The sequence below is a fragment of the Vipera berus genome, assembly GCF_964194415.1.
Source record: "Vipera berus genome assembly, chromosome: 3".
NCBI classification, from domain to species: domain Eukaryota; kingdom Metazoa; phylum Chordata; class Lepidosauria; order Squamata; family Viperidae; genus Vipera; species Vipera berus.
Window position 1 is genome coordinate 155,608,874 of NC_138204.1, and position 13,337 is coordinate 155,622,210.

Below are 13,337 nucleotides of genomic sequence, written 5' to 3' on the forward strand. Positions count from 1 at the left end.
AAGCAAGTCACTACTCAACATTATCTCCTACCATGTGGGAAAAGGACAACAGCAAAATAATCTCTAGATTCAAAATCCTAGCTTGCATGCGTTGTCCCAAATGTGCTTTTCAAAAGGCAACTGGACTTTTTCTGTTTTTTCCTTCAAGATGTTTCACTTCTCATCCATCACTTCTTATCTTGAAGCTTCTTGAATGAGAAATAAAACATCTTCAAGGAGAAAACAAAAGAAAGTCCAGTTGCTTTGTGAAAAACACCTTTAGGACAAACATGACCTGGATGACTGAGAATCTCCATAGACACTTGCATAGGTTGGTAGGAAGACACTTGGGGTAAAACTGGGCTTTAGTTGTGCTTATTGTTATATTATTAAAAATACGTTCGTGCTGACTTGTATTGTCTTTCTCATTAGCAAGAAATAATGGATATGGCACAGGTTTACACTTTCTGTAAGCTGATTAATGGTATTATGTAAAAGCCCAAATTGACAAAAGCTATAATGGGACCCAGGCTGTTAAACATTGCAAATGGAAAGGTCACTCCAATGTAGATTATTCTGAAGCTGACCAGGAAATATATCAACTGATTTGCCAAAAGTACAGTATACCTTGAGGACATAGTGGTATAGAATTAATTATGAAGTATTATAAATGGACGTACAGAATATTTTTCCCAGTATTACTATCTTTTAATAAAATTTGTAATAAAAGATGATCCTCTTCATGTTGTGTACATATAAACTTTCTTTTTTTCTTTTTCTTTCTTTTTTTTTCTTTCTTTCTTTCTTTCTTTCTTTCTTTCTTTCTTTCTTTCTTTCTTTCTTTCTCTTTGTTTTTCTTTCTTTTCTTCCCTTTCCTTTTGACTTTCTTTTCTCTCTCTCTTTTACACACACACACAGAGAGAGAGAGAGAGAGAAGAGAGAGAGAGAGAGAGAGAGAGAGAGAGAGAGAGAGAGAGAGAGAGAGAGAGAGAGAGAGAGAGAGAGAGCGCTGTGTTATTGAAATTGAACTATGTTCCAGATTTGCCTGGTTACATCAATAACTCCAATAAATTCTGAGAGTAAATTAATAAAATATTCCCCTCCTAACTAGCATCTCTCTTTTGTTGGTTTTGCATAATTAGAATTTATAATCAGCAGTCAAATTTTAGTTGGGTTAATACATCCATCATCTCCATTCTTTATTGAAGCTAAAATATTCTCATCTTTGAAGTTAGTCTCAATCATATCCAGTAAATATTTACTACTACTACTTCAAATGTAATGTGCAACATCTCTGTGCTGCATCTTATCACATATTTAGGCCTACAAACATAATTTAATATATTTATCATTTTATAAAAATATTCTATTCAGTTCTTCTAGTATTTGTGAACTATTGACATATATTAATCAGTATACAATTAACATATCCATACATAAAATTGATTATTGGCAGTAAAAATTAAACTTTTGATGGTATTTCTAAGTAAGGATGGCATCTTAATTGGGAAACAAAGCAAAGTAAATCTCTACTCAGTGCTAAAGGGAAGCAGGTTGTGAATTCAAATTGCCAGTCTAACTTCCGGGTGGCTCTCCAGCGTCGTGGACGGTTGGAATCGACCGCCGGCCCTTCATTGCTGTTTAAACCACGGAGCAGCCGACAATCAGCTGCTCCGCAGCGTGAAAACCCCACTCCTCGGGTGAAGAAGGGAGGGGGAGTTCCCAGGTAGGAGTAGAGCTCCCCTAGAGCCCCAGAACGTTTGTTCTGGGGTTTGAAGGGTGAGAGCTCCTCCAAAGCCTGGGAATCTACGGAGCGGAGGACTCTTCCGCTACAAGCAGAACAAGATGCTGAATCCACTCCTGCTGGATCTGATTGACATCTAGAAACATTGTAGCAGCACAGCGGATACAGGAGTCATATAAATAGCAAGTACAAGGCTTTAACTCTCGAAAAATATTTTTTTTCTCGTCTCAATAACTACTTGGAAAAGAAAGGGAAAATGGCGCCTGAGTGAACAGGGAAAAGAGAGGGGAAGATTTTTTTTATAAGAAGTGAAGGGTTTTTTTTTTCTTTCCTCTCTCACTTCTTTTACAGTGAAAGTGTTTGCTGGGATATTGAGGAGGAATTGGACTTTAAACTTGACCTGCTTAAATTTACAAGATTTGGTTTAAGCTGTTAAAGGAGAAGAAAAGTGAAAGTGTGTACGGAGTTAACTGGCTATAAAATGGCTTCTAAGCCTCCTAGAATCCCTGTTACTAAAAGTGCAGGGACATCACCTGTTCAGCAATCTGGATTGCAGTCTTTGACATCATCCCCCGCAGCTGCTCCACCTGTAACTTTTTTTTTATTAAAGAGTTTTTCAAAAACAAAATTTTACAATATATCCCCAAATCCCTCCCACCCCAAACCCACCCACTTCCCCCCCCACTTCCCAGAGCTAAATACAGGATTATAGTTACAATAATCATATTCTAAATAAAAATTATGCATAATATACAATTAACCAAATTCATAATATGCTTTAACTCCCCTTTAACATAACTACAAACAAAGTACCAATAACAATATCCCACTAAAATCTACTCATAAGCCACCTGTAACTTTAAAGGACTTACTAGATGCTTTAAAAGTGGCTTTAGCAACTCAGTCTGAAAAAATAACTGAAAAAAATAGCTGAACAGGTCGCTGTGCTTATTGAGGATAAGAACAAGGAAATGCGGGAGTACATTCTGTTAGCACTTCAGGGGCTTGCAGGTTGTATTGAGACTCTGAATGAGTGGGTGGAAGAAGTGAAACAAAATAATCTGATGTTGGAGGCCAAAATGGGTGAAGTTGCATATAATATGGATAAAATGGATCAAGAGGTTGTGATGATACGATACAGAGATATGGAGTTTGCCCTGAGGATCAGATGTTTGAAAGAGAATCCTCAGGAGAATTTGCAAGACATGCTGGTGGAATACTGGAAGAAGGAGGATCTGCCTACTATAGAAGAATGGACTTTGAAAGTTTCGAACCTGGCAGAAATGGCCAAAATCTCAGCATATGTGAAAGATCACTCACAACAAAGATATACAGCAGAATGGAGAAGATGGATTGATTATATTCAGAATAAATATGGGACTATAAAGTATCATTTAGCATATGAATAGTTATTAGTTATTATAATTAGAGGATATATTATTTATCTTTTCTATGGTTAAGGAGAGTTAAAGTGTGATAGGATTTGAAAAGTAATTATAGTAATTAGATTATTTTAGAGTAAGATTGTATGATGTAATACCCTGTATTCAGCTCTGGTAAGTTGGGGGGGGGTGTTGGGAAGGGCGGGAAGGGGAGGGGGTGGGGGAGATGGGGTATATGTTCTAAAAATGTATTTTAAAACTTTTCAATAAAAATTGCCAAATCTAACATCTGGTTTTCATTCAGATCAACAAAATAGCTGTTTTTTTTCTTTTACTAACACATTTGTCAGTTGAAGAAAAAGGCATTTATTTTTCTCACCTTCCTTACCTCTCTCTCACACTCCCTCTGCATGTATTTGTTTGCTGACATTATTATGAACTGGAAAACAAAAAATACACCTGTGGAAGAATAGAGCTGCATAAAAACAGATTTGGAAGCAGGTAAGAGGAGATTCAAAGAATGATGAATAAATGTTAAATATGATAAGACAGGGGGATTAGTTTAACACACGATGAAATGACACTGGGGAAAAACTGGATTCATGAATTTATGTATTATATAAGGCAAAAAGGGCAAGAGAGAGACAGATGTGGCTTTCAAAAGACACTTATATCTGTCAAACACCAAGATAAATATCAAATAACAAACTGAAGTAAATATCATTCAAACACCAATTTATGTCATGATGCACATCAGATAGATGGATAGATAGATAGATAGATAGATAGATAGATAGATAGATAGATAGATAGATAGACAGACAGACAGACAGACAGACTGATGCTTTTAAATAGGTTTTAGCTATTGCAATAATTTTATTTACCCTTTTATCAATGAAGTCACTACAATACAATTTGATGGCTACTGTTTATTTCTCTGACTCTTGGAAGCAGAAACTTCTACAAACAGCATAGCAATAATAGTTGGCACTATTATCATACTTTTAAAAGTTGGAACAATTAGGAATTTCAGCTTAAAACAATGTTCATCACATTTACTTATCATTCTTTTGCAGAAATAGATACGTACAGGGTGGGCAATTGTCACAAATCATAGTTATAAAGCTAGATGAAATTATTGTTGTTATATGTAAACGTTGAATGTTGTTTGAGTCTCAATTTGAATTGCATCATCAGGCTTATCTTACCTAAACACTAATAATGTTGGGCCATGTAAGTAGCACATTACCAGAGAGCACCAGACTTGTGGGATACACTGGGAAGTAAACAAATAAAATAGGAAAAAAAAGGAATCTAGAAGGGTACTGTGGTATATGGTGCACATTAGTCTGTACATAGTATTAAAGCACTTCTGTAGAGGTAGTCCTCGATTTACAACAGCTCATTTAGTGACCATTCAAAGTTACAACAGCACTGACTTTTTCACACTTATGACCATTGCAGCATCCCCATGGTCACATGATCAAAATTCAGAAGCTTGATAATTGACATGTGACAATTGCAGTGTCCCAGGGTCATATGAATACTTTTTGAAACCTTCTAACAAGCAAAGTCAATATGGAAGCCACATTCATTTAACAACCATGTTACTAACTTAACAACTACAGTGATTTTCTTAACAATTGTGACAAGAAACATCATGAAATGGGGCAAAACTCACTTTAAAATGTCTCACTTAGCAACGGTTGAGCCAAATTTTGGGCTCAATTGTTGCTGTAAGTTAAGGACTATCTGTACTGTTGTGTTACATGCATTCTTGCATCTGTATGTAAAGGAAGTCTCAACATTGACAAAGACATTTTATATCAATGGTAGAGCAGAACTTCTGCTTTTGTAGAAATATACATATGGGCCAAGAAATTTTAGTCCAGTAAGATGATGCAGAAAGATGCGTCTTTACAAAGCTTTGTACATGGCTACCCAGTGACTAAGTAAATTAAAAACTCATAAAAATGCCTATTAAAATTAAATGCAATATTAAGGCACACATTCAGTATCAAGCAGTGTTTATTTTTGTGTTATACAATCAGGTACAGAAATACATATGGAATTTTTAAACGGAAAAACAAACACCAGAAATTAAACAAGTAACGCAATCTGTTTAAAGTCATTGCTTTGTGATCTTTTCTGCACAGCTCTGAATTAAATTCAGTCTTGGCAGCATTCATTTCTTCTCATTTACTTGTTACATGTTAGCGATGCTTCTTTCTTCAGGTTATGAGATGCACAACCATGAAAAATATTGTTTTGTAAGTATCCAAAAGAGAGTAATGTTCATAAACATGCATTTTCTTCCGCCTGAATTATTTGAATCACTGAATCATTCAAGATAGAAAAGAATTTTACTTTGGGGGATATACAGCTCTTAATTAACATCTTTATAATTGGCATATCTATTTATATATTTATTTTAGCAAAACCTTTATGCACCTGACTATGATCTCCCTCTAAAAAGAAAGGCCATTTTCTTAATGCTTCCAGAAGACAGCGTCAACAACCTGCTCCGAAGGTGTTTATTGAGACATTCTCAGGATCAAATTCAAACATACGTGGAACTTTAAGCTGATGCAATATCAAGCATTAGAGAAAAACCGTATAGGACACAGATTAAAGATTAAAGTAGAGTGTCTTCTTCTGCTCCCATTTATTGGATACTGATGATTAATTGGGTATAATAATGAAGTAACCTTGAGTACCTAACACTTTCACAGAATCCTTGAGCAAAATGGGATATGATCAATCTGAAGAGAAACAAGAGAATGGGATATATTGAAGAAAATACCTGCTGTCACTTTTTTCTTTTTTTTAAAAAAAAGGTGTCTAGCATACCAAAGCTGCTTTACCTCACCCTAAATTCTAGCACAGCTAGTCATTGTGCTTAACAGCTTTTCCTGACAAGCTTCCTTCCCGATCACATGGATATATCAGTGAGATAAACATCTAAATATATCTGCAAGACATATCCACCTGATATACAATCAGTTTGGTCTAGTAGTGGTTAAGGCACCAGGCTAGAAACTGGGAGATCTTAAGTTCCAGTCCCACTTTAGACATGAAAGTTGGCTGGGTGACCTTGGTCTAGTGACTCTCTCTCTCAGTCCAATTCTCTTGGTTTTTGTGGTGGTGAAAATAGTGAAGGAAGAAATATTCAATATGTTTTCCACCTTGAGTTATTTATAAAGACAATAAGGGCAGGATTAAAAGAATCTAAAAAATTAGTTTTTCGTCAATCATCAAATATGCATCAGTTAGTAATGCACCTATACCACGGGTAGGCAACTGTGCTGGTTGTGCGGCTCAGGAATTCTGGGAGTTGAAGTCCATGAGTCATAAAAGAGCCAAGGTTGCCTACTCCTGACCTATACCATGATTAAAGTGGGGTAGGAATCCCTATGTGCTGAAATTAACAGAGAAAGACACATCTGATTAAGAAATTCACAATAATAAGGCACCCAATGGGGTATACAACAGAATGTTTGCATAGCTGGTTCACTGCTCCCAGCTCCAAACAGGCTTGTGGCTGCAAGTACCACAGCATTTGTTTCAATGTATATTCCCCACAGGGTGGCTGCTTACTCTCTTGTGAACTCTTCTTCTTCAGTTTCTCCATTCCACAATGGAAGACCACTACTGCAGGATGCTGCAAAAGTCGTAAATGCAGGCATTGGTTTTAAAGTTATTTTTAAGCATTGTTATAACTTCAAACAGTCATTGAATGAGGCATTCATGAAGTGCGGATTACCTGTATTTTTAGTTCTGTACCTTTTCTTTCTAACGCTGCCTCTTATGATCTCATCCTTTTTACAGCTGGGTTTCCAGCATCTGATCTGTAATTATTATTATTCTACCAACTTTGGAGCATTTTGACTGTTAGTTTCAGAATGATCAGAGCCAAGGAACTCATCAAAATGGAGAAATAGCATTTTGTAATATGCCACAATGTACTGTGTACTTACTCCCTCATTCAACATGTCAGATCTGTAGAACAATCTGAAATCTAGCCTTCTTAAAAGACATATATATATTCAAAAAGCCTTGACAAATACTTTATATATATATATATATTGCTTGATAGGATGAATTCTCCAATATAATTGTCCTTTTCATTCAGTTCATCACAGAATGTACAGGAATGTATCCTGTGCCTTTGTCAAACACACTTAGAAGTAGTAGTAACTGGTAGGTCTGAATGAAAGCAACTATATATCAGCTCATTACTTATTCTAGTCCTCCTCTAAAAAATGCATATGAAGCATGATTGCTTCATCACCTTCTTTGCAATTATAGTAAATAACCAAATTCACTGCCCATAATTTGTATTTCTGACATTGTACAGTTTATGTAAGTATCAAGTACCAGAAAAAAATAGTTTGAAATCAACTGTAATCATAAACCAGGGAGATAAATAGTTAGCATGGATCCAAGTTACAGAATTGTTTAAATAAATAATCAAATTATCTGCTATGCATAAAACTATTGACAGAAGCAGAATAAAATTAATACTATTAGTTTTGAATTACTTTCCTCAAAATCTAAAAATACATCTATACAAACTAATTTTATGCAAGAGTTACTCTACAGAAAGTTCTCAACTTACAATTACAAATGGCTTAAGCAATTTAATAAACTTGTATAAGAAAAAACCCCAATATTTTAAGCATAACACAAATGCATTAGAGCAAGATGAATTATATATCAATCTTATTCAATTTCTGTTTTAATTTTTAAAAAGAATTCTCATTCAAACTTCTTTCAGTAAGAATGCCATTAAAGTGTTTTGTCTATGAATCAGATTTTCTTACTCCTTTCAGCAACAAAATAAACTGAACTTCAATTAGTTGAGTACTAATGACCCATACAAAATTGAAATATTTTCTCAGTTTGGGAATTGCATTTTTTAAAATCAAAGCAGCTAGAGCAAGTCCATTCCTATGAAACAGCAGCAGAACAGCCAACCACATTCATTCTTCAAACATGTGTAGAATTAGTAGTTGGGGGCGTATCTATATTACTCTTATTATCTTTAACTGCATTCAGAGGAGAATTGTGACCAATCTGACACTCAAACACTTGCTTATAGGCCTTCCTAAAATTCTCAGAAAGGAATGCATATATAATAGGATTCACCGAAGAATTACTGTAAGCCAGGCAATGTGCTGTTATTCTGAAGAAAAATGAAGCTTGAGTTAGGGGGAAGTCTCCAAATTCAGCCCAGAGATGAACGACATGATGTGGAAGCCAGGATATTCCAAAAACCACCACAACCACAAGGACAGTTTGAGCAGTCTAAGAGAGAGGGAGAGAAAAAAAAACAATACATAATGTGAAAAGGCTGTCACACAATTAAATTATACAACAACTTTATTGATTAGCCCTTGGGCCATATCAAAGTGCAAAGTTCCAGCAACAAACCGTCACCAAAACTTGATAAAAGCAATCCAAAATGGAATTTGATAAAATACAATTTAAAATGGAATTAAAATAAAATACAATTTAAGATGAAATAGTAATAAAATACAAATTTAAGATATAGATAAAATATGATAACATTATATTTCGGAGTCGCCCTTGCAATCTACCCCAATCAGTCCCACATATACAGATCTTAACTGGATCATTTTGTTTAAATACTGTGCTACGTTAAATGTTATTTTCAAGTTCTGACCGGACATAAGTTATTTTGATATGGGGATCCCAATGGGTCATTCGTTTGGTATATAGACCAAGATACCTGTCTCTTACCCTCTTATACAGACAACAGTCAAATAGGATGTAAGCCAGGTCCTCTACCTCTGCCGCTCCGTAAATGCAGAGATGCTCATTGTATGGTATAGCATGAAATCTCCCATATCTGACCATTGTATCAAGCTGTTCGAATCTCACTCTCGTGAATATCTCCCTAAGATGTTTTGGGAATTGTAACTTCAAATAACTGTCCACTTGAAAAGTACATTTGTATTTACTCAGCCATTTCAAGTTACCCACCTTACTAAGGATAGCTATATCAGTTTGTGCTTCTATATCCTTAATTCTTTGGGCAACTCTTTTTTAGATTGTTCTCCTGTTACACAAGAAACAGGAAGGCCACAGCTTCTTACAAAATTTGTTAGTTTGGTGATCCAGGAGATTTGTGATTGTAGTTTTATTTGCTCTAGTAGGCATAATTTGGGGAGTCTATCAGTCTCCATTTCATTAACTTTGCACCAGTAGTTATAAGCTCTAATTTTAGATAATGCCTGAATTGTATGAATTCCCAATTCAGCTCTAACTGCTGCAGCAGATGTTCTTGGATCTACACCCAAAATACATCTCAGATGCTGGGACTGTGTTTGTTCTAAAACTGTGGTTGAATAAAGACCCCAAATTTCTGCTCCATACAAGAGCATTGTCGTAACCTTAGCCTTATAAACCTTGAGTAATGGAGCTAGGGACCTTGGGTAACTATGGTTCTTTAGTTTGAGCAATAAATTCAAACGGGCTTTTGCTCTAAATGTACTCCGTTGATGATGGCAGGCCCAAGATCCAGTCTTGGAAAAAGTTACTCCCAAATATACAAAGGTATTAACCTGCTCAATTGGTTCGCCATCTAATTGCCACTTATGTCTCTGATGGTTTCTTCCAAACACCATTATTTTCGATTTGGATTTGCTAATGATTAGGGAGTTATCCTGGCAATAAGAGCTGAATCTTCTTAATAGCCTACGTAATCCTACTTGTGAGTATGATAATAAAATCATATCATCAGCATAAAGTAAGCTGTTACAATAAGTATTTAGGATCATCAGCATGTGTACCATGGTATCTTTCATTAACCCTGGTAAGTCATTGATGTATAAATTAAATAATAATGGGGCCAGGATACACTTTTGCCTTATCCCTTTATTTGTGTGAATCCTGTTAGTCAGGGCCCCATTAACCCCATACCGCAACCTCAGACAGGTACTTGTGTAAAGGGCTTTAATCAAGGCCAGGAGTCTGGGTTCTATTTTAAGAGATGTCAATTTACTCCATAGTACGTCTCTATTTACCATATCAAATGCTGCTGTAAGGTCTATAAAAGCAGCAAACAGGGGTCTCCTCTTATAGGCATATTTGGCAAATAGATGGTTCAAAACAAAGCAGTTATCAATAGTAGATCTGTTTTGTCTAAAACCTGCTTGATCTTCTGTGAGGATGTTGTTTTTCTCTACCCAGATTTCAATTCTGTTCAAAAGGTACCTAGAATATATTTTTGCTACAATGTCAATCAGGCTGATGGGCCTATAGTTACTAGGATCCTTTTTATTCCCTTTTTATATATGGGGACAACTATTGCCATCTTCCACCCATCTGGTATATGGCAGGTGTTATTTATGTGTGTAAAAAGACCTGCTAATACAGGGCCCCACCAGTTGGGATTTTTTTTTAAATAATTCTGCTGGTAAAAAATCCTCGCCTGGGGCTTTATTGCTCTTTAAGCTTTTAATGATGGACTGTATCTCCTTTTCTGAGACTGGTGGCCAAGGGCGGAGAGTTCTAGGATTTACCAAATCACTGTTTAAAAATAATTTCTTTACCGGTTCGGTGGGGGGCAAACAAGCACTGATAATAATTCTCTCAGTCCGCAGCAGAGATTGGTATGTCAAATGCAAATCTCCATTCCTTCAGGATACCTGCTACAGAGTGCCAAAATAATACTGAATTAAGACTTCTGGCAGCCAACTCAAGTTCTGACCAAATTGAAATGGCAAAACGTTTTTTCTTTAATGTTATATTTTTTTTTATATTCCCTTCTTGTGTGCAGCATCTTAGCTTGTATATGGGCAGTAGGATTTCTCTGGGCAAGCCTCATGGCTGCCTTCAATTTCTTTTTCTGTCGCTGGCAATCAGAATCAAACCAGCGAGGTCTACCCACTTGGGCTCTTTTGGTAGTAGGTTTAGCTGTTAGGTGTTTCTTCAGTATGTTACAAAGATTGGAGAATGCATTGAAGGCTGACATCCAATCAGTAGTAGATGACTGTATTGTTCTAGCCCACTTAGTAGCATTCTCTGTTTTAAGGCATTCTAATATTGCCTTAGTATCAACTTTGGCCCAAATTAACCTTTTATTTTGGGTCACCTCTACCTTTTTGGTGAGCCATCTGTCAGCCATGTTATATGGTCTTAAATCTGAGCAGCCTCGTAATGTCACACTTACAGGCTGATGGTCGCTATTGTCACTAAGGTGTACTGTGACCTCTGAGAAGAGGTCAGCCTTATCTCTAGACACACAAAAGAGATCCAGTACACTACTTGAATTGGCTGAGTGGTATGTATAAGGGTATGTATAATTCTTGTCCTTACCTCCCAAAATTTGGAGATTACCCTTAAAAATTAAGGAGACTAGGAGCAGGCCATCGGCATTACTTTTACAGTCTCTTGAGAGCCACTGAGGATGATTATCAAAGAACTCCCCTGGGATTCCCTTCTTCTGGGCAAGCTCATACAGAGAGGGACCCAGTCTAGCATTCAGATCTCCTAATAATACCACTATGGACTGAGGGTACAGTATAGATATATCTTCTAAGATAACTTCCAAGCCCATCCAATATTCCAAATTATAGTGCTGGGATGTGCTTGGAGGAATGTACACATTTACCAATATTAACTCAAACTGGTCATATTCAAATTTGACAGCTAAAAAGTACGAATACTTATCTTCCTTATATAATTTCTCTCCCTGCCATTGCAACTCTTGCTTTATAAGAATGCATAGCCCACCAGAGGGTCTCCCTTTGTTCTTTGTTTTTAGGGCTGGGGAGGCCCATCCCTGAAAGCCTGGCAATTGTACTGGTTCATCCACTTCGGTTAGCCAGGTTTCTTGAAAGGCTATTACGTCAAATCTAGAGAGAAAGCTCATTAGTCCACTATCAACCATCCCTTTCCAGCCAGCTATGTTCCAGGTCATCAACTGTATGAGGTTCCCAGAGGCAAGGTGGTCTGACTTAGTTGATTGGCTAGATGGTAGAAATGCCAGATGTCAACTTGACATTGGAGCTGGGTCAATATCATCTAAGCTTCCCATATAAACACAGTTGTTATGAGGTTCGATATTTCTCCTCATGGGTTGCAGAACTTGTTGTTGCTCCTCTATATCTCGGTTGCCAGTGTGCCTCTGCTCTTGCTCCAAGAATGATTTTTTTTCCAATGGGCAGGTACACTGGCTTAAGTCTATAAATGTAGATTTATGTCCATTTTTGGAGGGGCATGGCTGAGGGTTCATCTTGTGGAAAGATGTTGTGGGAACTTCTAAATCAAATGAGGATGTAAGCTGGATTATGTCCTTAGTGTTTGTCAGCTTAGGGGGCACTGTGTGATGAAGCCCTTTGTCTTTCAGTTGTTTCTCAGAGGCTGGGTCAGTCAGTGCAGTTACTCCACTCTCAGCCTATGTGACAACACCTTTTTTACTGTTGAGGTAAAGGCAGATTGTTGATTAAATATCTTGTCACAAGGTTGCGTGGTTAGTGGAGCCAAATTAAATAGAGGCTTTGCTGTAGATTGAGTTGTTGTCAGTGCCTCTTTTAGGTCGTCCAATCTTTGAATGATGTTGACTTGCTCAGGTTCTGGCAATGGACTGAATAGGTCAATCAACATTTCCTCTGACACATCCTCAGCAGTTCCTGCAGCTGTGGGTAACACAGTTTGTATATTGCTTCTTTGTTTTCTCAGGGTCAGTTCAGTTGCAGCAGCCTCAGGCTTAGTAGTGTGAGGGCTGTTGCAGCCTAGATTTAAAGCGACAGTTCCCTCTTGGTGACGCTGTTTCAGGAGTGGGCACACTTTTTCTGAACAAAAGACCCTTATTGGAAATATTGAGAAGGAGCTCAGAAAGGGTTTCATTCTGAAGAGCATGGAGGGAATTGTGGGCTGCTTGAATGATAGGAGAATTCTCATACATTGTGTTCTTGCTGGCAGCCACTCTGCATGTAGTAGATCTATCAGAGTGAATTCACAGCAGAGCAGCTGGCTCAGGGACAGCCTAATAGCTTTTCTATTGCTCCAACGCCCTCTATTTACTCTCTTGTCATAAATTTGCAAAGTAACCTGGTTAGTTTGCAGACTGTAGTTATATTGGTCATCTCTTAGACCTTTGCCTGATTGAGTGTTTTCTCTGTAGGTGTTCAAATTTTTGGGAGGAGAACAAGGTCCTTCTCTACTTTCATTTTCTGAGTTAGCCATCCCATGTCTGTCCATGG

At 37.0% G+C, this 13,337-nt stretch overlaps 1 protein-coding gene across 1 annotated transcript in view; it reads right to left on the reverse strand.

The window, feature by feature from the left end:
• Positions 1 to 8,015: 8,015 nt before the first annotated feature.
• The window catches only part of GALR1 (galanin receptor 1), a 36,585-nt gene continuing 31,263 nt past the window's right edge, over positions 8,016 to 13,337 (reverse strand). The window contains exon 3 of the mRNA XM_081322773.1: positions 8,016 to 8,412. Within this exon, the coding sequence (XP_081178899.1) occupies positions 8,095 to 8,412 (318 nt within the window). The 3' untranslated portion in view covers positions 8,016 to 8,094. The remainder of the gene's footprint in view (positions 8,413 to 13,337) is intronic.